At 41.0% G+C, this 25,309-nt stretch overlaps 1 protein-coding gene across 2 annotated transcripts in view; it reads right to left on the reverse strand.

The window, feature by feature from the left end:
- Positions 1 to 400: 400 nt before the first annotated feature.
- LOC149801407 (neurotrimin-like) overlaps positions 401 to 25,309 on the reverse strand; it is a 61,270-nt gene continuing 36,361 nt past the window's right edge. For both annotated transcript variants that reach the window (XM_089955502.1, XM_089955503.1), the window contains exons 6-8: positions 3,334 to 3,459; positions 1,557 to 1,871; positions 401 to 922 (exon numbers count right to left, since the gene is read on the reverse strand). In XM_089955502.1, the coding sequence (XP_089811628.1) occupies positions 882 to 922; positions 1,557 to 1,871; positions 3,334 to 3,459 (482 nt within the window). In that variant the 3' untranslated portion in view covers positions 401 to 881. The remainder of the gene's footprint in view (positions 923 to 1,556; positions 1,872 to 3,333; positions 3,460 to 25,309) is intronic.

Genomic DNA, 25,309 nt, shown 5'->3' on the forward strand with positions numbered 1-25,309 from the left:
CTGTTGTTGTTGTTGTTTGATTTTATAAAAACTCTGTCAGGCACAGCAGAGAACAACAAGGGTTTCTTATTTTTATTAGTTCCTGGCGTTTGGACACCTTAACTGAGACGATTTGACTGAGACAAAGAGACAGAGATAAGAAAAGTAAGTTTATCAAAACAGCTAGAATTCTCTGTCGCATGGGTGAGAAAATAATTAATGAAGTCTCCATTCATAAATTACTAATATGGACAATATTAGTAAAATCCCAAAGCAAGGCGAATAATTGAAGCTATAGAATAATAAAAAAGAAAAAAATATATGAAAACAAATTTGCAGGTAAACATACAAGTTTATGAGAAACGAATAGGGTCCCTATACAATACTAATGACATTTTGAACAAAACAGGTAAATAGCGGCATCATTCTGAGTTGATTTTATTGCAAGTGTCTTTTATGGGTAAGTGTTCTTTAAATGGACACTGATGTTAGAGCAGGTAAAAGAAGTATTAAGCAATACTAGCAAAAGAAACTCGATCGTTGTAAAGATTTATTTGAAATATCTCCCTCTTAACAGACTGTTCTATACGATCAACTCTAATGGTATTTGGCAATGTAAACTTAAAGTACAATGTATATTATTTGGGAACAGCAAATGACAAAATAAAATTAGCTGAGTGTTTAATACACTTAACATATAACATACTTCAATGTCGTAGCAATTCAAAATACAAAGAATACTAGCATGTGGTAAAATTATTCAAGAGTTACACAATATATCATATCTGAAAATATTCATGCGGCTCGTGACAAAACACAAGTACAACAATAAATACTCGTCCTCGTTATGAATATTAGCAATCAGAAGTCGACGTATAAAGTATTGATTTCAAACGTCAAAGTCATGTGATGTCATCCACATTGTTCTGGTCTTCTTTTGGTTCTGAAAGAGTGGCAATTAGGGGAAGGTCAATGCAAAAACTGTATTAGTGTATTGGGCATATATTCGTTCAAACCAATCCATAAATGTGAGGTTGCAGCTTTAATCCGAGTTAAAATAAAGCGCGAAAAAATTCATTTTGCTTAGTTTTAATGTTTCTAATCTAGACTTGTTCAAAAACAGTTAACACATGTGTATTAAAAGAAACAGTGCCGCTTTTATAACATTATTTTTAGAACTTGTTTCTTAAACTGTATTACCCCCAAATGGACTAAATGTTTTCGCAATTTGTCTAGGGTCCTCTCCTTCACAGAAATTACTAATGCAAGTCTAATCGCAAGAGGCGCTCCTAGCGATACTTTACAACATCGAAACAAAATGCAAGAAAATATTATGCACCGAACAAATGACAAAGTAACATTCTAGACGGAGCAGACAAGGAAGAAGAAATTAAGAAAATGAGACGCAAAACAAAACGAACATGAGCACGGAGCAAACTAAAATATAAATAATTAAACATATGGACTCGCTAAATCAAATTATGGGTTTATTTTGGGAAAATTCCCTAATAAAAGGAGAATAATAAGTTCTAATTTATTTTTTGTAACTGTGGTATTATAATAAACGTTCTGCTTACTTTGTATAACGACCGTCTTCTCGCTGTATCCTCTAGCGAAGTTCTTGGTTCTACAGACATATCTGCCGTAGTCCCCGACTCCTAGATGACCTTTCCGGATGACCATGGACAGAAACTGAGTATTGCAGTCTTTCACCAACTCTCTATCCCGGATAATATCATACTTCCGGCCGGCACGGATTTCCTCTCCGTTATTTTCAAACACCCATTCCAATTCCCCTTCCATAGGATATGCCTCTACCGCGCAGTGCAAATTCAATTCCTGCTCCCCTGTGGTGGTTATTGTTTCTTGGAAAACTTTAACGTCCGGTCCAACTTATTAAGAAACATAAACAGTTCGAAATTGTAGCAAATAATTTAGGCGCAAAACGGATAATCTTGTTGGACATTATTAATAGTAATTTTATCTGGTAAAGCTGGTTCTATGTCATCGTACAAAGTTGGTAAGCTACTAAGTGATTAACCCTTTCGATAGTAAAAAATCTATATTCCAGATGTACTCGTGTGAACTGTACTTGATTCATCCGATCACACAAATAAACCCATATTGACACATACACATGTTGTAGGGACATAAATGAGTCAAAAGATGCAAACAGAAGTCTCGCAAGCATGAATGAATACGTAAAACTGAACAATATATGCTTCACAAATAATTGAAAGAATTTTTTATTCTTCAGAGACAATCCCTCATTTGACACCAAATATTCCATTTTGATATTTTCAAGTATCTAAATAATGCTATTAAAATGTCTTTATAGACACACATTTAAAGAAGAGAGAGAGAGAAAGAGAGAGAAATATCCAAATAATGCTATTAAAATGCCTTTTAGATACACCTTTAGAGAGAGAGAGAGAGAGAGAGAGAAAGAGAGAGAAAGAGAAGTATCCAAATAATGCTATTAAAATGCATTTTTACATACACCTTTAAAGAAGAGAGAAAGAGAGAGAGAGAAGTATCCAAATAATGCTATTAAAATGCCTTTTTACATACACCTTTAAAGAAGAGAGATACATCTTTAAAGAGAGAGAGAGAGAGAGAGAAGTATCCAATTAATGTTATTAAAATGCCCTTTTACATACACCTTTAAAGAAGAGAGAAAGAGAGAGAGAGAGAAGTATCCAAATAATACTATTAAAATGCCTTTTTAGATACATCTTTAAAGAGAGAGAGAGAAAGAGAAGTATCCACATAATGCTATTAAAATGCCTTTTTAGATACATCATTCGAGAGAGAGAGAGAGAGAGAGAGAGAGAAGTATCCAAATAATGTTATTAAAATGCCTTTTACATACACCTTTAAAGAAGAGAGAAAGAGAGAGAGAAGTATCCAAATAATGCTATTAAAATGCCTTTTTAGATACATCTTTAAAGAGAGAGAGAGAGAGAAGTATCCAAATAATGCTATTAAAATGCCTTTTTAGACACACATTTAAAGAAAAGAGAGAGAGAGAGAGAAGTATCCAAATAATGCTATTAAAATGCCTTTTTAGATACATCTTTAAAGAGAGAGAGAGAGAGAGAAGTATCCAAATAATGCTATTTAAATGCCTTTTTAGATACATCTTTAAAGAGAGAGAGAGAGAGAGAGAGAGAGAGAAGTATCCAAATAATGTTATTAAAATGCCTTTTTACATGCACCTATAAAGAAGAGAGAAAGAGAGAGAGAGAGAAGTATCCAAATAATGCTATTAAAATGCCTTTTTAGATACACCTTTAAAGGAGAGAGAGAGAGAGAGAGAGAGTTCTTGGCAAGGAAGGATAATAAGATAATTACACTTGACATGGACTCGGATCTCCCTACGATTAGTTGCAACACTATTTGAAGCCTCACATATGTATATGTTGTCATAGTAACGCGTGATATTATGAAGTACAAGTCTGGCTCCTTCAGCCCCACTATCTTAAAAAAAGAAATCAAAAATCAAATTAAAGAGAATTAAATGAAAATATAAACGTGTCTTTGAATTCACATAGATGCTTGAACCGAACGTTCAACTTAAATAGTATGCACTTCACACGAGGAATCGGATAACAGTTCCGTTCCCATCAACATTTTTAAACCCTTCTTTCTATTTGTATATCCACGTTTGTTACTGTATTCTCGCGAGTATTGATACAATTCACCTGTAGCTTTTATTCATAAGCCAAATTATGCATTAAAATCCGTATATTCCTCGCTAATATGCAATGTGTTATTATGCATCAAAAACACCGGTCTTTCCTCATTAGTAGGAAATTAAACGGTCGCCCTCTGACTTGCCCTAAGTTTTACGTAAAGAATGCAACTCTTATAATTATGCCCTGGTCCTTAGACCACTTAAATAAAGAACACTTTTTAACGAAAACATTGAAAAATGTAAACCAATGGGCCTCTGGATGTTTGATTTCCAATTGTAATTTTAAACAAAAATGACGTCACACATTATTAGCACGCAGAAAGGAGAACAAAGCCTAAAAAGTCATATGGTACAGTGAGCTCTTTTACTGCATGTGAAGGGCATACGACACATTATGATATAAACGCTGCCATTATTATTATTATTATTGATGTATCGTGCAGTTGCTACACATTGTATTCATAACCTTTCAACGAGTAAATTCTCAACATTTAATTCCTGCGTTAAGTGTTCATAGTCCAGGTAGGTTTGTGTGCATGTTAATACGGCTCAGTAAGGTATTATTGTTATACATGATGTGAAATTAACATATATCAGGTGAATGGAAGAAAATGTGTGTTTGTGTGTGTGTGTGTGTGTGTGATTTGGACTTTTAACGTAACTGTAACAATTTTTCAGTCACATCGCTACGATGTCAGCAGTGTCGCAGTTAGTGATGTAATTTTAGATGTAGCATCATTTAACACCCAGTCACATTATCCTGACACCAGGCCGACCAGTCCTAACACTAAACTATTAATGCTGAGCGCCAAGCGAGGCAACTACTAGTAACATTTTTGTAAGCCTTTGGTATGACTCGGCCAGGGATCGAACCCACGACCTCCCGCATCTGAGGCTGACGCTCTAGCCACTAGGCCACCGGAGCGGTTAAGAAAATAGTAAAAAACTATGCAAAGTAATAAAATAGTAAAAAACTATGCAAAATAATACAATAATAAAAACTATGCAAAATAATACGAAGAGTAATCGTGATAGCATCGATCAATATGACATAAAAGATATATTTCATGCTCTTCTTCCCATCAATGAATCGCTGCAAAATGTTTCTTTAGACGCCGTTTTCCATCAACTAAAATGTGATAAATAGAGAAAATTTCATCAGCTATTTGTGCATGACTGTGTGAATACTATCAAGGCAGAAAGATATAACTAACCATCGTAAGTTTCCTTAAGTGAACATTGTTGTCTTTCCACAGGGAATTTTCTACACAATAAAGTTAGTATCTCAACGCCTGTTATTATAAAACGAAATCCATGTTATGTCTACATATGATGATAAAATTACATGTGTAATAAACTTTCATTTGGGTTTGACTGGTTTGGTTTCTGTTGAATACGTGAGTGGCTGATCAGGTCAATGTATGTTCTGAGTTGTCTTTGGCACATTTGACAGGAGATGTCACTAGGTTTGCTCTATCAGTTGAAACATGTGTTGCTTTAATAATATTTATGCTGCTCGCGCTTCGGCACTGCCTTTGTGGTTTTCCTCCGTTCAAAATATGTTGCTACGTGGATGAGACACCACCAGGTGGAACCATCCTGCGTGAGATCTTCCCAAGACTAAAGGTCAATGTTGAAGTGTGTCTAAGATGATATGAGGGGTTCTTTGAAGAATTTATTCTGACCATTCTGAGATCGCTTTTTATCCTTTATGTTGCCGTATATTTGGATCGATAATCGCTCTTCTGACATCCCGGTGACGTGCCCTGCCCATATCAGCCTGTAATATCAACTCAACAGCAGAGTTTGGATAGTTTGAATGGCTGCTTGTCTGAGAATCTCAGTATATGGGACCATGTTCTGCCATCTTATCCTCATCAGTTTCCTCAGGCAGCCCCATGTTACAATTGTTCAGCTTCGTGGCATGGAGTCTGTTCACCGTCTAGGTTTCGCAAGAATCTGCAACACAATGGTTTTACAAACCTTAAGTTTTATTGGCAGACTGACACGTCAGCGCTCCACTCATTTCCATGTAACTTGCGAACTGCCACACTTGCGTGAGCAATTCTGGCATTGGTTTTGTCATCAAATTGGACTAGGTGTGATAGTGTGCTGCCGAGATAGGTGAACTTGTGTACTGCCACGAAGGTTTGGCTATGTGCAGTGATGGTGGGCTGTATGTAAGGCTTTCCTGGTGCAGGCTGGTGCATCACCTCTGTCTTCTTGACACTGACCGTGCCGCCAAAACTGTCACAAGCTGAAGAGAAATTGGCGATACTGTGTTGCATTCCAGACTTTGAATTGGCATTCAAGGAACAATGGTATTCGAATAGGAAATCACGAACGGTCACTTCCTGTAACTTCGTCCATTGACACAACATGCGACCGGTCAAGATCAGTAATTATTTAATGTCGCAGGCAAAGCCACCAACACCCCTCCTCCGCCAATCATTATCTGATTAATAAGACCAACCAATTGTCCTATTATTTTATTTTAAGCTGATTTTTAGAGAGAAATTATTCACTTCCTCTGAAAGATTTTGATGAGAGTTTTAAATATACCATGCTGCCTTTAGAAATCATGAATCCCTTAAAGGGACAATAATACCCTGTTATAGATGACACATAAAGTAATACAAAGGCTTGTCACATATAACAACATTCATTTTATGAATTCATGTCACAGATAACATATAAAGTAATATGAATTCATGTCACAGGTGCACATCACGTAATATGAAGTCATGTCATATATAACACATGAAGTACTATGATGTCATGTCATGGTCAACACAATTAGGATGAATCCATGTGACGCATAAGTCATAAACTACTATGAAGCCATTTCATAGATAACACATAAAATAGTTTGAATTCATGTCACAGATATAAAAAGTAATATGAAGTCATGTCACAGATAAACCAGATTACTATGAAACCATGTCACAGATAACACCTACAGTACTATGAAGCCATTTCACTGATAACACAAAGTATTTTGAAACCACAGATCATATAACACACAATGTAATATTACGTCATGTCACGGATAATACATAGAATAAAATGAAGCCATGTCACAAACACCACATTAAGTAGCACGAAATCGTGCTATAGATAGCATATAATTATTTTGAAGCCATATCATAACGAACACGTAACAACATGGATGATATGATATTTAGATACTTAATATGAAATACTTTGTGTGTAGGTCATAATCAGTAGCTGCTAAAGTCTGTCATATCCTAAAGTATTGTCTAAGTCTGTCATACCCCTCAGCATTGTCTCAGTCTGTCATATCCGACAGCATTGTCTCAGTCTGACATATCCCTCAGCATTATCTCAGTCCTTCATATCCCACAGCATTGTCTCAATCTGTCATATCCTACAGCAGTGTCTGGGTCTGTCATATCCAACAGCATTGACTAAGTCTGTTATATCCCTCAGCATTGTCTCAGGTTGTCATATCGAACAGCATTGTCTCAGTCTGTCATATCCTACAGCAGTGTCTCGGTCTGTCATATCCTATAGCATTGATTGTCCCAGACTGTCCCTTTTATACAAATATGGTAAAGCATTTTTTTTATCACTATGACACTTGTTTCATTTCAATTAATTAACCAGAAAATGTGATGTGAATGAAGATACATTCTGTCATTTTTGTTGCATTACATAGTTGAAAACGTATAAAGTTAGTACTTAAATTTAACAAGAAATACGATTCGAATTCGAGTGATAACTTTGCATTGTGTACCTTTCATTATTCTTACATTCTTATTTCTCTCTCTCTCTCTCTCTCTCTCTCTTTATATATATATATATATATATATATATATATATATATATATATATATATATATATATATATATATATATATATAAATAATATCCATTTCCACTGACATCTTATATGTAAATAATAATACCCATTTCTACTAACAGCTGACATGTAAATGCTACCCATTTCTACTGACATCTTATATGTAAATAATGCCCATTTCTACTGACATCTGATAGATAAATTATAATACCCATTTCTACTAACATCTGATATGTAAATAATACCCATTTCTACTGACATAATACCCATTTCGGCTGAGTCATACCAAAAATTGATGAAAGTGGTACTAACAGCTTCCTCGCTTGGCGCTCAGCATTAAGAGCTTATTGTTTGGACTGGTTGACCTGGTGTCAGGAAAATGTGACTGGGTGGAACATCGTGCTACATGTCTGCGGCATTATGCCCCAGTGCAAGACATCACTATAAACTGCCACAATGCAGATATCGTAGCGATAGGACTGAGAGAAAAAAATGTTAAAGCTACGTTAAAAATCTAAGTCACATTCCCTCACACCCTACTGAGTGCTAATATGTAACTAGTGTCCATTTCTATTGAGTGGTGAAATGTAAACGATACCCATTTGTAATGATTGCTGATATGTATATTGTGTTCATTTCTAATGGGTGCTGATAGTACCCATTTCTACTGACATCTGATATGTAAACAATACCACATGCTGATATTTGAATATTACCCATTTCTACCAAACGTGGATATGTAAATAGTATAAATTTCTGCTAATATACAAATAATATGCATTTCCACCACGTGCGGGTATTTAAATAGTACCCTTAACTACTGAGTGGGGATATGTAAATAATACATATTTTTACTTACTGCTGATATGCAACTAATACTGATTTCTATTTACCGCTGATATGCAAATAATACCCATTTCTACATATTGCGATTATGCCAATAGTACCCATTTCTACTTACTGCGGATATGGAAATAATAGCCATTTGTACTTACTGCGAATATGCAGATAATACCCATTTGCACTTACGTTAGATATTCAAATAATACCCATTTCTACTTACTGCGGATATGCAAATAACACCGATTTCTACTTACTGCGGATATGCAAATAATACCAATTTCTACTTATTGCGGTTATGCAAATAATACCCATTTCTGCAGAGTACGCATTACACAATATGCAGAAGAAGAGTGCATAAAGCTTGAAGCGTGTAGTAAAGATTCCATTACAATGTCTTTTCTGTAGATGATTACACTCTGTTGATTTAGATTAAATGGTTTGAAGGCATGTCAGTGCCGTGTTTACTCAAGAAAATTTAAGCGCTCACAGGTTCAGGCGAATTTATTTACCTACTGAATTGAAAGTCGACAAAGCATCTAACTGAGCGCATTTCACCTGTCATACTGTCGACAGTACCGTTTAACCCCTTAACATCTCACTTTTAAATGTTCTGGAATATGCAAATGTTTGTAAAAATTAGAGTGCAACCCAATGATGCTGACAAATATGTCTAATGACTCTCTAAGACAGTGTCAATGTGTTTCTTCCTACGAACACATTCACGACTATATTAGTAAGAAGAACTAATTCTGATTCCTAAGCACGCGCGTGTGCGATTGTGTATGTGTGTGTACCTTTCTTTATTTTGTAACTTTCTGCGAATTATGCTGTGTACCCACCTTCGTCAACGGTTTCTGCACGTGGATAGCGTAACGAGGGCACTAGCCCCTTCAGAGGCTTTTCCGCATATTTAAACAACAAAATACAGGTGTTTTGCAGCTGGGTATGTGGATGGGATGGGGAAAACTGCCTTTGTATTTCTGCTCCCAGTTAAGACAAAAAGAAAGAAAAAAAATTTGTACTGCTCCTACAAAGCATACTCTGGACTCCGTAACAGCTCGAATAACAAGTAACACCGGTCCATAAAAAAGAACTTTCCTCTTATATGCTAGCTCTTTTTAACCTGTTAGTAGTGAATGGGGCCACACTAGGGACAATGGGAATTAGCATTACAGACCCCCCCCCCCGGGCCACTCTAGGGACAATGGAAATTTAACATGGGGAAAATTGCTGGGCCACTCTAGGGACAAGGGGAATTAACATGGGGAATAGAGTTTGGGCTTGTCTAGGGACAAGGGGAATTGAACATGGGGAATAGAGTTTGGGCTTGTCTAGGGACAAGGGGAATTGAACATGGGAATAGAGTTTGGGCTTGTTTAGGGACAAGGGGAATTTAACATGGGAGAAAAAAAACTACTACTTTAGGGACAAGGGGAATTGAACATGGGATTTTTTTTTTTTTAAATTTTTTTAAAAAAGGGGTAGGCAATTGAAAGTCAATCTCTTTTCGAGACCTATGAGTGGCCCTGAAAAGGGCCTTTGGGTTTTCTTCTGCTTCTAATTTCTTCTATTTCTCCACCAACTTATTTTTTTCTCTCCTACCCTCTTTCTCTTCTTTTCTTTCTTTTCTTCCTTTTTTTCTCTTCTTTCTTCTTCTCCTCCTCTTCTTTCTTCCTCTTCTCATTTTCTTCTTCTTTTTCAATTTTTTCATTCCATGCTCTTATCCTTATCCTTTCCTCTTCATCCTCCTTCTCCTCCTTTATTTCTTTCATCACAGCACTTATCATTTCCTTTACTTTTCTTAAGTTGTTAATCTCCATCTTCACTCGATGGGGGCTATAAGAATAGTGATCTTCATTTAGCCTCACTAGCATTTGTTCCATCATGCCCAAATTGTCCAGGACGTCTTGCAATGTTTGCATTTTATCGAGGTGGTTTGAAGCCATCTTCTCTGTAGAATGGTTTGAACGAAGAATACTGTGGGTTCTTATAGTGAAAGCGCAGACGTGATGGAAAACATCCCCCTAAGACATAAAATTGATATTACCTAAATCATAACCAAACAACGCGCGGACGTGAAGGAAAACATCCCCTACTTTTCTCATTTCATATGATCTACTATCCACATACGTGAACCAGCAATAAACTAAATCCAAATCTACTATTTACACACGCAAATCATTAAAACTAAATCATAATCTACTATCCACACAATCGTACGTGATCGGTTACAAAACCCAAACTATACTCTCCACATACGCTAAGAAACAATAAACAAACCCATAATCTACTATTTACACAAACGTACTTGAGGGCTTACAAACACAAACACACAAACACATACCCTCACACAATGAAAAAAGAGTCAGTGTTTATATTCACACTACTCTACATACACACATTGGCAAATCTATTATTTCTTTTCTAGAGTATTGGGTAGCCCTGAAAAGGGCTGTTTTTTTTAACTCCATGACACCTGGTTAATGATTGCACCTTCCAGGCCTGGCACCGCACACACATCTTCTTCCCCAGTCTCTTTTCACTCGTTTTGGGGGAAGAGCAGAGGCGGGATAAGTAGCTTCAGAATCCCAATTTTCTGTCTCTGGGATTCTGAAATTTCCTCTCTCTTCTTCTTTGTTTCTTCTCTCCTCCTCTTCTTTGTTTCTTCTCTCCTCCTCTTTCATCCTTCCCTCTTCTACTAGGGCCTCTGCAGCCAGCTCATTCACTATACGCCTGGCATATTCCAGGTGTACATGAAGTTCAAGCAGTTTTGCTAGTCTGGTGTTCATTCTGGTGGTGTTGATCAATCAACAAGGGTAGCTAGACTGCCGAACGAGTTTCAATTTATACTGAAAGCGCGGACGTGATGGAAAACATCCCTCTAAAACATAAAATTGATCTTACCTAGATCATGACCAAACAACGCGCGGACCTAAAAGAAACACTCACTCACTTTTTTATACTACCCATCACTATTCTAAAAAATTTTATTAAACAAATAATATACTATTCACATACGCAAAGCAATTCAATCAAACCCCCAAATCTACTCTCCCAACACGTCAAACAGCAAAAAAAACATGATCTTAATCTACTATCCACACAAACTTACATTAGCACTTACAAACACACAATCCTATACACAAACACATACCCTCTCACTATAAAAAAATAGCTAGTGTTTATATTCACACTACTCTACCTACACATTGGCAAATAGATTGTTATTTCTTTTCTAGAGTATTGGGTAGCCCTGAAAAGGGCTGTTTTTTTTTTGTTTGCTATGGCAATCTTTTAGTTTCTAAGATAGCGACGTCCTCTGAGGATAGACTTTCTGACGATAGGTCTGCTTCTTCGGAAAGAGAAGAAGAACTCTTTGGTGTCGATACGACAATCGACAAAATCTCTGTCAGGTTCAGGTTCCTGCTGCTGCTGCTGTTGTTGTTGCTGTTGCTGCTGTCTCTGAAGTGGGTACTTCTCTGTCCATTCTTCTTTCTCCCTGTTCACTTCTTCTCTGAAGAGCTCTTCTATCAGGTCTTCAGTGACCTTTAGCATTCTCACATTCTCTATCTCTTCTGGCTTCGGTATCAGACTGTGTCTGACCCTATGCAAATTCACGTAGGCTTCGTTTAGCTTAGCTAGTTTGGAGCACATCTTCGTAGGAGGATGAGTCGACAATGGATGGTTAGACTGGAAACTGCCCCGGTTCTTAAAGTCAAAGCGCGGACGTGAAGGAAAACATCCCTCCACGGTTTTCGAGCCGCAACGTTCAATGAGTGTCATGAGAGGGATAGAGAGAAGTCAAAGAGCATGAATCAACATTCTTATAGCCAAACAGACCACAAAGGCATTTTTTTTTCAAAACACAACATTTTTATTCAAAATCACTTAACACTAACCAACAACTCTAACATTTTTAACAATAATCCAACATTATAACATCAAACATTTTTTTCAAATCACTAACATTTTTTTCAATTCACACTCTACTTTAAACAGGGCTGACAACGTTGTGAATGAAATTGTGATTTCCACTGATGGAAGTCATTAGGCCATTGATGGACACTACGTGTCCTAGCTTGAGACAAAAGATAAGCATAATGGTCACAAAACCATCGATCTACTTTCACATCGTTTCTAGAAGAAGAACGAGGATCAAAATGAGTCACTAAATGTTCTAAGGAATAACCCAGGCTGTGATGATGCAGAAAATACACACAATAGTGTCCACACACCAAGGAATCTGTGCCTTGTAATTTCACATTATTGAATCGGGTGGTATGAGCATTTCTTCTCATAAAGTCAATGATATCGTCTTCCAAAGGGGGCAATCCGTACGAATCGAAATGTTCCACACATCCTTCTTGAGGAAAGTAAACGGCTACCCAGTGGGTTCCTGGGAGATGACTGTCGTCCGTGTTGATCACGTAAGCTAGATGGTCTTGAGGTTTGCGATGAGGCAGTTCATCTTTAGCACAGACGACAGGATTCCAAGAAAACGTATACGAACTGTGGTTCAAAAGGTAATAAAGTTCCCAGGTATCCATGTTTTTTTTTTTTTCTTCTTCACAGGTAATAATAAGTCATCAATTCGATCCTGACTTTTTGCTTGAAAATATCTGACAAATAAACGTTTCTTCGTTTCGTCTCCTCACTTTGATTCAGGAGAGCTTCGATACGATCGATCTCTTGAGTGGTTAATGGTGGACAAGAATGTTCACGCAAGTCTTTATACCACTGATGCAACACGTCTTCGTCCGAGATGAGACTCCAAGCTTCGTCCAGATACTCGTCCAATTTTTCTTCTTGACTCAGCATCAGGCATTTATTGTGTTGAATTTGACTGGGATGATCGTTTTGACATCCATAGCAATCTTTCTTGATCAATTCCGTTATTTTTTCGACCAAGTGTTTGGCAAAACAGGAGACTAAATGGGCTTCTTGTTCTGGCCATGTTGACTTCATCATGATAACTTCTTCTTCTTTGTCTTGGGATTCTTCTTCCACAGTTTCCTCACATTCCATGTCTAAAGTTTCTCCACTAGGTAAAGAGGGATAACAGTCTTCCATGGCTTCTAATAGTCTAGAATGACTTCTCTCAAACTGTTGATTTCTATGGTATTGTCGACTTCGGCATACAGGAGGACGTTCACCGTATTATCTGCGCGTAGATTTTCTGCAAACTGAATTTCCACACGAATCTGGCCGGATTTTATAGGGTGGAAATGTCCCTCGTCGCTGCCTTGGTCTGGAGTGAAATCGAAAGCCCACAAAGCGTAGCCTCCTGCATAATCGTCGTACGAAATACCGTGACTGGTGTTGGTTCCTAACTGTCCCGTGGCTTCGTACAGGGACAAGTACGATCTCAAATAATTCTTGTCACCGAACTTAGGCTCAAAAGGTCGGGTACACAAGGTCTTGCCATCGCGACTGACTTCGATCTTGGACACATTGTAATGTTGAAAGTTGAAAGGATTTTCGTTGTAGGCTCCGTCGAAGGCTGAATTCTTGACGATACCAAGGATCAAACGCTTCGGTAACTGTCCTTGGAACAGATGATCTTCGATTATGGATCGCTGTCCAGCAGGAATGGTGAAGGTTTTCACTTCCACGCGACGTATCGGATACTTGGCGGTCGTTCTGCTCAACGTCTGACTGACGTCGTTTCCCACTTTAGGTAACACTTCCACACGACGCACGTAGAGTTTGGCTTCTTGGATGATGGTTTTGTAAGTGGCATCAGCGGCAGCCATCAAATGGAAAGTGGCACTGCTGAGATTCAGTCTCAAGCGGATATCCACCCCGTTCAGCAAATACTTTTCTTGTAACCACATGTCTAGATGCAAGCGATCCATCAGTTCTAAACTACGACTTCCAGCAATTTTCTTTTGTCGTTCTACAAATCCCGATACATTCTGAGCATCCCAGCAAGTGTAATGCCGTTGAACTTAGTCGTTTGGTCAGGTTTCCGTACCACGCAAGCATCCAGATGAGTGTTCTTGGCTTCTTTTCCGTACGTCAAGAGATTTTCCAGGTACGCTCGGTAAGGGTAAGTATCCATGCTGCTGCTGACCAGTTTGTTATTCAAGTACAAGTCCACTGAGCTAAACAAGGAATGCATGAAATTGTTGACGAGAGCTACTGCTTCATCAGTGTCTGTGTTAGCGTTGGGTGGTTCAATCACTTTCACTTTCAAGTACACGTAACTGCTATTCAGATCGATGTAATCTTCGAGCTGTCCTTTGATTTCAAACTCGATGGGAGCTGAATCTGTCAATGAGGAGACGTGGTTAAATTCCACCCACTGGGGTTCTTGCATGGTCATCATGGCGGGGGCATGGCAAACAGATCCAACTCCGACTTGGAACAAGCGCAAGATTCTCGGTGCATCATTTTGTTCTGTGTCTCAATAATCGAAAACGTCTAAATCTCGAACGGTTCTTCTTTTCTTTGTCTTTTTCGCTTTAGAAGTGTGAAGTCTGGTGAAAGGGTGTTTTCTTCGTAGTCTCTTTCTGCCTTGTCCTTGCTGAATGCCTGACTCGGTAGCGTGCAGGGCATTTATAGGTGTGTCTCGTCCGCCCAAAAGGTCTTTGCCCGTTTGCAGCAAGACATTTTTGCCTGCCTTCATGAAGGATTCTTTAGGGTTTTGTTTGTCGATGATGACATTTTGGAGAAATTCTTTGCCTTGCGTCAGTGCCGCATCTTTCAAGGCGTGCAATCCGCGTGTCACCATCGGTTTCAACACAGGGGCCACCGAACGAAAGGCCGATTTTAACATATCTCCTAAACCGTGTCCTCGCTGTCGAGCAACCCCTCGGTACACTGGATACATGACTTACGAGTCGTGAGAAAACCGTTTTCGAAAATGGAGTTTCACCGTGACGTTTCCTTTGGTGAATGAAATATTTTGTCCCAAATCTCCTTTTATAGTAATGTTGACCGTGTCCAAATACGACTTGCTGACAGGCAAATAGTGAGGATGTACAAATTCGCGGTGGACGTGATAAGTGTTTCCACCTTCCTCGTCAGCGTTCGTGGCAGAATCCACTTTGAAAGGAATGACACGCAGTAACATCACAGAGGTGTGTCCCACCACGTTGTACTCCACCACATCGGAATACACGAACATCAAATTCAGTCCTTGATTCAGTTCTACCGGGGTACGAAATAACTTGATAAAAGACTCGTTGTCGTAAATGATTGGTAATTCGTTTTTCTTGATTATGGCCATTCTCATGTTCATGTCTCCGCCCAACATGTCAAACAATTCAGGACAAAATAAAATGGACAGGGTTTTACTCCCGTCAAATTTCATCGAGAAGCGACGAGCTGCTTTGTGGTATTCCATGGTGACACTTTTTCTGACACTGTCCAAAGCTTTAAAAAGCACGCCATTAAACCTGGTGGCTATGGTGCTGACCAAATGTTGACCACTAAAATAATAGCCTGGGGGAATGAACAAGTGATAGGTGGTGTGCTTTTGATTTCTTGTGCCAGGGGTTTTCTTGTCATATTTGCCATGGGTATCCAAGTGCTGTTGCACTTGCTCGTCATGAACTTCCATATCAAAAAAATTTTGATTCGGAAGGACATTGAGGACTTTGGTCGGGTGAATGATTTCTACCAAAGCCACTTCCCAATAGGCTTCGTGATCTAACTGGATGGCTTGAGGTAATTTGGCCGTGTAACAGCACAACGTGTTGATGGGAAACACCTCCATGGAACTGTCACTGGGTAAGGTTAAGTAAAATTGGTTTTGGTGACTCATAATTCCAGAGTTCTGTGGCTGTCCGAGAGGTTACTGGACGTCAGAGGCGTGTCTCCGCCCAAAATGGGGTTCTGGTTGTGGTTGTTGTTGGAGTGGTGACTGGCACTGGCACTGGACACAAGGTTCCCGTGGTTCCCGTTCGAAGTAAATTTCAGGGAGGGATTGGGAAGCAGGTAACCGATGCAACTGCTCAATAAAATGGTCCACAATTGTTTGTCTCCTTGTTGCAAACTCAAACTGGCAATGGCTGCCCAGATGACACAATACACCACGAAGATTTGGCAGAAAAAGACGATTTGCGTTTAAGGCACACGTTCTCCACACCACACCCACAAGGGTTGTTTTTGTAAATCTTGCACAGTAGAACTAGGTGAAGGAGTGGTCGACGTAGCTGCGTCTGTGTGAAAGGGCATGATGGTCACTTCTTTTTATAGTCGATGACTTGCGAAGCGTCGATCCAAGAATCAAAACTGGGTGGATATCCTTTCCAACGTACTTTGACTTCTTTGACACGTCGTTTGCCCACTTTACGGGTTCTGCGTTCGAGAAAGCTTACGATGTCGTACAAGTCGTCTTCTTTTTTGGTGACACGTTGTAACTCGGGCAAATAAAACGTTCCTTTCAGAACTTCTCTGTTCATGTCTTCCAATTTATAGAAGGTAGGATGACGGCCATGCACTCGTCCAGTGACACGAAACAATTCGGTCGTCCAGTTAGGTAAGTAACCTTTGTCGAAAGTGCGTTTGGTTTTGCCAATGCGCACCCAATCTCCTACGGCCAACTCTCCACTTTTCTTGGGGACAGCCCTTGTCGGGGACGTACCAAACAGACGTTCAAACACCAACACTTCGTTGTCGGGAGTCACTTCTTGCGGGGCACGTCCGATGCTTCGATGGTAAGATTGGTTGTACGCTTGCACCAGGTGCGGTAAGATGTCGATGTACTTCAGAGTGTGGTGATGCGTAAAATATTTCCACATGCGTTCTTTCAAAGTGCGTTGAAAACGTTCCACGATGCTGGCTTTGGTTTCGGGATTCTCGGTGGTAAAAAAATGAATGTCACGTTTCTTTAATTCTTTTTGGAAAGCTTGGTTCAGAAATTCGGTGCCTTTGTCCGTTTGCCATCGAAGAGGGTGACGACCACTTTGTTTCAACACCCGTTGCAGGGCTCGCACTAACTCGCTGCTCGATTTGGAAGTCAAGGGCACGATCCAGGCAAATTTGGAAAAGACGTCGATGACACAAAACAAATATTTGTAGCCACGATTGTAGCTGGCCAAATGAGTGACATCGGCTAAATCGGCTTGCCATTGATGAGCGATGCCTTCCACTCGGGTGCGACTTCTGGAAAACTTGCGTCGAATGGGTTTGTGTAAAGTGTAGGTAGCTTGTTCTTGTAACCATCGTTGCACGTGAGGTAAACGGAGACTTTTCAGTCGAGTTTTGGCAGCACGATACAATTTTTGAACTCCTGCGTAACCTGCAGGATGGGAGGGATCGTAGTAAACGCTGGCTAAGACTTCTTCCATTTTTTTTTTTTGGTTGGTGTGTTAATAAGTCACCCACTCTTCGGTGATGCTACTTTGGGTGGGTCGAAAGGGTGGTTTGGAAACGGATTTACGTGTCCGATGGGCTACGGGAGTAGAAGTCGAAGGTAGTGGTGGTGGAGGTGGCAATGGAATGGCTTTGGTCTTCTTTTCTTTTTCCACTTCTGGTTTCCCTTCTTTCTTTTTCACTTCTGTCGAAGGAGGAGTGGACATCATCTTTTTAACCCAAGCTTTCATTTCTTCTCGTTGGGGTGTGGGGGACGGGGTCAACAAGGATGCTGCAATCTTACTCGAAATGGGAGCTGCTGACGGTGTTTGAAACACTTCTCGCATCTCTTCATCCTCAGGTCTTCGTGGGGTAGCATCTCTGGTGACCCCTGGGGATGGTAGTAGTAGTTGTGGTGGTGGTGGTGGTGATAGTGATGATGGTGCTGGACTTTTCATCAAGGTCTTAAAATCTTTCAGAGTGGGTAGAGCTGTTTCGTCTAAAGCTTTCTGGTGAAAGAGTTGCAGTCGTTGCAAGAGTTGACCGTACTTTTGCGATTTTTCTGTTTCGGACAAATCTTAGCGATCCATCAAGGACTGCAATTCGTGTTGTAACTGGGACATCTCGCTCAAATGGGGATTGGGAGGTAAATGCGGGGTGCGTTGTTCTTGCCAACGATGGTATTCCATCCATCGTTTGTAAGGCACTAAAGCTAGTTTTCGTCCTTCCATGGGGTTGTCAGGGGTCGATTCTGAGATCTTGGGACTTCCGAGTGCCTTTTTATCTTGCTCCCACCAGTCCTCCCAACATGGTTCCCAAGACTCCTTTCAGCAAGGGACCTAACAAGAGGGGTAAAATGCCTCCACGTTGGACCAACATCTTCTTCTTTTGACGAATCGGAATTTTCTTTTGAACCATTTGGCGAAGAACGTGACGATGTTTGCTTAAGCATTGTTTCTAGTGTTTGGACAAAGGGATCGTGCCTTTCAAGACGTTCAAACAATATTCGCACACGGTATCGATGACCTCTTTGGAGGCCGATTGAATGAGTTTTTTTCGTAGAGGTGGAGAAGCTTTGGACAGGACATATAACATGTCCCCATGTTTGACTAAACGTGGTGGTAGTCCTTTCCTTTTCTTTCCGTGGGGTTTTCTGGAGGGTGACATCTTTGAGTCTTCAGGAGCACCAAAAAACACTGATACCCCCGACTTGGTCACAGGCCTTTTTTATACTGGAACGCGTCGCCACTGATTGTCTTTACGTCGTATCAGTTTGAGGACAGGCATGACACATCGTGCAGGGGTACGCAACGGACTAAATCGAGCCAGTTCTTGCTTGGACAAATCCAGTAAACTTTGTAACATGCCCGATCTTTCTTGGACTTTGATTTTGGGAGAAGGTACTTTGTCAGCAGCAGCCACTGTCACTAAATTGGAGGGTCCTGCCACTGGGGAAGTTCTTTTTGGGGTCATCAACGGAGAAGTTCTTGGTGTGATCGACGTCTCCAAGTACTCTTCAGGTGTTGGTGTCATCAACGGAGAAGTGGATGAACGTGAGGCTGCCGGAGACGCAGTCACCGCCGTGGCAGGTCGTGGTTTGCGAGTGTAAAATTGCGTCCTGGCCGAAGAAGTGCCTCTCTTGCGACTAGTTTTCTTCTGTGGACTTTTCTTTTTCTGGGGACTTTTTCTCTGTTTCTTTTTTTGGGGGCTTCTTTTCTTTTTCCGGGGTGGTGTCTGGTAAGAGGAGGGTCCCGCCACTGGAGAAGTTCTTCTTGGGGACCTGGTCTTTTTCTTCTTGGGGCTTCGTTGGACTTTTGTCTTGGGGATAACTTTGGGGGCATTAGGATCCCATCTTAAGAGAGAGCGAATGATGACCCCTCCTAGAGTACCGCTCCCTCCAGGTTTCAAAATGATTTGTTTTTTGGTTTGAGTGTCGATGCGGGGATCGGCCAGTTGGGTCAAAGCGACTTTGTTTCGATCAAAAAAGCGTTTGGTTTGATGAGGAATCTGAATGATCCCTTGGAGTAATTGACGTGCCGTCACCGTGAACCATCGTAAGACTTCTTTGAGACTAGCTTCTAAGACACGAGCTCGTATTTGTGGATTTTTTTCTCGACTGATGCCATACAAGGCACGAATCAATTTGACGGGAAGATGCGACTGATCGGACGTCATGTTGACGTTGTGTGAGACAGACGAAAAGGGTCTGAGGTTTTTATAGATTTTTATTGTGGAGTGAAATTAAGTCGAAGACGGAGACGTGTACAGAACAGGCCCTCCGTCTTGGCCCCAGTGATGAAACAAGTGGGTACGAAATCGCAAATCCTCGGGATCGTATGTTTCAAATCGACGAGTAAATAGGCGTGTGGCGTTTGAGTAGCATCGTCGTACGCCTGAGTCAGCCAAGGCGTTCCTAATTGTTTGGCTAAGACTTGCACTTGCGATTTATCTCGAGGGCTTTTAAACAAGACCACGTAATGCGCATTGAGACTGATGGTGCGATGGGCTTTACTTTGTTGAAACAAATTTTGAGTGATGTAAACGACACTGGCATTACGGTGATGCCCTTTGCGCGTGAACCACAGTTTAATTTCTTCTTCGTCTTCTCCTAACATGTCGTCAAAAATGACCAAATGGGATTGACGGGAGTCAGAGACGATGCCGTCGTCTTCTTTAGGAATGCCTTCCACAAACACGATGGAATCGCCTTGACTTTCTCGCAAGAGGCTGTACGCCGATTGCCACTCTTTGTAACACCACACGATCCGCTGAGGTGACCGATCGATCAATGATGTTTATGTTCGATCAAACGTTTGACGAATTCGGTTTTGCCTGAACCGCTAGGTCCAGCAATGAGCATGTTAAAGGGATGGCGAAGATACAAAGCCTCCCAACTGGCACGATCTAAGTGTTCGTCGATGACTTTGACAGTAGAGGAAGAGGGAGCAGAGACAGCAGAGGTAGCCATAGTGTTAGGAATGTCACTTGTGACACGAAAACAAACAAGACGAGAGTTTATATACTTTTTCAGAACACGTTTATTGAATGTTTTAAACATGAATACGAAAGACAAAAATACATAAAAGCCAAAGGCTTAAGTACAAGGATAAAAGGCACATGATAACCATTAACGTGGAATAAACACAAGTGTCTGTACAACATGTTTTGGGTAAAGTTCTGACCAGTTCTATAGGGGGTAAGGTCACACAAGTGTCCTCCCGAAAGGGTCTTTCAGGCCTGTCCACGACAGTCCTGTCCTGGGTGACGGGTTCTTCTGGCACCGTCACTAACACTGGTTGAAAAGTAACTTTTTTCCTTGAACAAATCTCGTGCATACTGGGTCACTTCTTGGGTCCAAGCCTCAAAATCTCATTCTTTCCAAGCACGGACATCTGTCCAATGGGGGTGTAAGTCACAAGCTACACACACATCGTCATATACGTCTTGGGTAGTAAAAGTTGACGAATCTTTTTTTCCCGTAGAGGTCGAGAAGTATCCAGATGAAAACGTAAGGCTTTGTGCAAAAGGAGTCTTTCGTGACCATTTAAGGACATGGTGGTGTGGTAAGTACTGATCGTAATGAGTCCACAAGGAATCGGCTGGTAAACGAAATCCTAGAAAACAAGTCACTAAGACACACACCACTTGTCGACCCAAATTGAATGGATACAGTTCTTGTAATAATCGATGGTAATGATCCACGGTTTGAATATGGTCATTGAGTTCCTTCCACGGAATCTATTCAATCACTTGTGACATAAGCCGTGGCATGGATTCCTGTTCTTATGCTCTCTTTTTTTTCGGAAGTAATACACGTACATTCTACCCAGACATCTTCGTTCTCCAGTAGGAAATCTAGAATACTGTAACCTACAGTTCAAAGTTCGATTAGAAGTTTTCTCTTCTACTAAGCAGATTCCACGTAACATATGTTGGTAATCCTTTAACTCGTCTTCCTCAATGCGTTGCTCTAGGTGAATCTCGAAGTAACCAAAATGATGAACATTTCGTTCATTCACTAACTCACTAACAAGGTCTGATCACTGAAACAATTTATGACGAATCAGTTCTCTTATACCATTCAGGTACCAGTGGTTAAAGATCTGGTGACGTAACGGATGCAATTGTTCTTTACGTTTCACTTGTATTTTGACCAGCTCTCGGTAAATGCGTTCTCTCAACTCCACAGGCAAAGCACGAATGTTCTCTTGTAAAGTATCCATGAATAGGTCAGTCCGTACAATTCACAATCTTCTCCTAAAGCAAAAGTAATCCACATAGTGAGTAATTTTTGGCCACTGCCATGCAGGGTAACGTCCAAGAATGTCACTGAACTCTTTTGATGTAAACGGTCTAGAGTAATACAATAGGACGAATGCACACTTGACCCAAAGAAATCTAACACACTGGTTGACTTTTTTCACTTTTCTCTTGTGAATTTCTCGGCACAAAAGTTCTACAGTCACCCATTGAGATTTCACTCTGGAAAGTCCCTGCCAAACATCCTTGTAAATCTTCTCTTACAGTTCTTTAGGCAATGATTCAATATCGTTTTTGAAATGAAGTTTAAATACTGGTCTCGTTGATGTCCAACATTTGACTCCTAGCCAAACTGGTTTCTTCTTCGTCAACGACATGGTAAGTTACTTTAATGTCTCGGTCCCACTAAGGGTAAGTAATGACAATTCGGTGACCATAGAGCATGTTCTACGTAGGCCGAATCTTGCGGTTCCCAGTGGTGAAGTGACACACCGCAACTGAAGCACTTGACTTTATCTCCTTCGCCCAAGTAGAAAAATCCAGCTCTGGCTAATTCTTCGGGGGTCGGGCCTCCCAGATACTTAGGCCATTTTCCTTTGAACGATTGAAGACGATTTTCAAAGTCGCAGTATTCCGACAAACGCACAGGAAACGAATATTCGTCTTTCACAGATTCGTTTGGATGAGGGTGGGTGACATGGACAGGAGTTTGCTCAGAGCTGGATGACATCCGTAGGGGGGTAGACGTGAAGGTGAACATTTGCTCTTAAAACGAAACCCAGTAAAATGTCCAAGAGGACGAGCGGCATCGCTTTCGCATCCCTCAGGTCTGACAAGCACAGCATCCCTTTCCATGATAGGGGTAGTGAGAACAAAGTTCCCATGATGCTTTACGGCATCGCTAAGGTCACAACGTACAGCATCGTACCCATCGCAAGGCTCACAATCGCATTCCACTTCAGAAGTCCCACACTTGAAGTGTACCTGTCTGAAGTTGTTCTGTGTTTCTCTGAAAGTATTCATCTTGTTCGCTTGGTCTTGGTAGTCACAATGAGCTATCGATCTTGCCTAGGGTTCCTTTTTATATACAGACCAATACCGACGTGTCCATACGGCAAGGTGAAATGATTGCGAAGTCGCACTCGCTTCTGGTACACGATTTGATAGACATTTTCCAAGGGTCGACTGACGATGTGGTGAGTGGGTAAACGTACAATCTTGTTCGGTTGATAGGTGGTCACTTTAAAGTGTTCATCCTCTCCCGATTGCAAGGCTTCTTTCAGTACCCCAAAGTTCACCACTCGACTGGTACGATAATTCAGAGTCAATCCTTTCACTTTGCACGTCTTGTGCACTTCTCCTTGTTTGTCCCGGTATTCGTAGCCGTAATTTTTGGGACCGCCACTGACGAAACTTAGAATCTTGTCGTCGGGGTGCTCGTCTGTCCAGGCTCCTAAACGGTCTCCTTCGATGTCAGGGTGCTGTTGACTCGGATGATGGATGTAAATGCAACTCTCCGTGTCAAAGTACAGGACGCGTTCCCCTAACAGTTCTAAAGCTTCGTACAATTTTAAGCGAGCATGGGCTGTCAAGTAAGCCGCAATGATGACATTTCCAAAAGGGTCGTCTTGTACAAAGTCCAGATCTTCTTCGTAATTGACCAAGATCAAATCCTCGCGAACGACGTCCACGTGTTTCATGAATTTGGTTTTGTCGTGAATCATCTGAAAGTAGCGGGAAGGTACGGTCAAATATTCCGTCTTGGGTAAACACGGACATTGTGCCATTTTTCCCCACAAGCAATTTAACATCACTTTGGCAAACGATCGCCTGCCTTCGTTTTTCTCGATGTGATCTAAAGTGATGCCTTCTTGTTCATAGTATTTCTCTTTGAATGTCTTTTCGTCTTCGGGAGTGTGACACCAGGATGGATAGACGCTGGCTTCTTGCTTCAGTTTCAAAAAGGCATCCACGTAGTCGGCGAAAATGCCTTTCTGCGTGGGGTCACCCTTGTGGTATTGTTGTGTCTTGGGAAAGTGACAAATTCCGTACACTTCTAACAGTTGGTATCCCATGTCCAGAGCTTTGAACAATTCCACGCTGACCCACGTCCCCGTCAAGGCACGTTCTTCCTGGGTGTGATGGCAAGGCTGGTCTTGGTTGCACGTTTCGGCACAAGTACGGCATAAAGGAAACATCAGTTGGCCTTGGCAATGGTGAGGTAACACGGGATGGTACAAGTCCGTGGGCGGCAAAACTTTACACTTGATCAGACCTTCGTATCGTCGAATGTTTTTCAGCTCGATGTGTTCCGTCAGCAATTGTGGGTGCCGTACAGGAAAGCGACAATATTTGCACACGTAGGGATACAGCGAACACACGTCCAAGTATTTGATTTCGTCTCCTTTCTCTTCGTCGGCTTGGTACAGCAAACAGGTGGCATTGGTCCTTCCTCCGTACAAACTATCCCTCGAGTTCAGGGGGTCCATCAGCTTGTAACTTTCCACGAGGCGTTTAAATTCGGGATCAGTTTTCAAACGGTGATCGTATTCGTGTTCCCACATTTCCACCACTTGGTATCCTTCCTGTTCTAACTTTAGGCGTCGCTGACAAGTGTCCTGGTACAAGTCTTCCATGGTTCGTTGTAAAAACTGATTTTTAGTGCTACGATCAGGGTAACAGACGGGACATCCGTGAAATAAGCAACCGTTAAACTCGTACACGATCTTGGGGTTTTCTAAGTCCCAGCCATCGACCGAATGCATTCCGATCGTCTTTTCACCCCCTCCGTTGCGGGCATGCTGAATCCATTTGTCTTCCTTGTCGCACAAGTAATGTAACCAACGTAGAGCTTTGACCGAGTATTGACGTTTGACAAAGTTGGTCGTTTGAGGACTGATGACAGCCACGGTGTTTTCAGGCATGAATCGTTGTCTGTACACTAAGGAACACGCTTTGGCAATGACGCAAGCTTCTTTCAAAGGATCGACCCCTCCGTGTTCCATGAACAGTTCTCGAAATTTTCCACAGCAACGTCGTAAAATGTCCACGTCGGAACGACAATACTTTAACATTTCTTCCTGAAAGTCGAAAGGGTCCGAGGCGTGAGCCTGGTACCAAGCGTAGAAAGCTTCTCGTTGTTCGGTACGCATGTTGTCGGGGTCGTAATAGTGAGCCTCAGGTAAATGGGGTAGAACGGCGTGTTGATTGGCTTCCGTATTGAAAAAGTGTGGAAAGTACCCTTTAGCTATTTCTGTCATTCCAAACGTTTTAGGCATTCGGCTCAAAGACATGGCCAAGTAACTCATCGAATCTTTAAACTGTACTTGTCCCATTTGCATGAAAATGATTTTGGCTCCGTTCAAAGTCACTTTAGGACGCTCGGTGCCTTGTTCCGTATAGTATCT

The sequence above is a fragment of the Sinohyriopsis cumingii genome, chromosome 4 (assembly GCF_028554795.1).
Source record: "Sinohyriopsis cumingii isolate HCF-2022 chromosome 4, ASM2855479v2, whole genome shotgun sequence".
Taxonomy (NCBI): Eukaryota; Metazoa; Mollusca; class Bivalvia; order Unionida; family Unionidae; genus Sinohyriopsis; species Sinohyriopsis cumingii.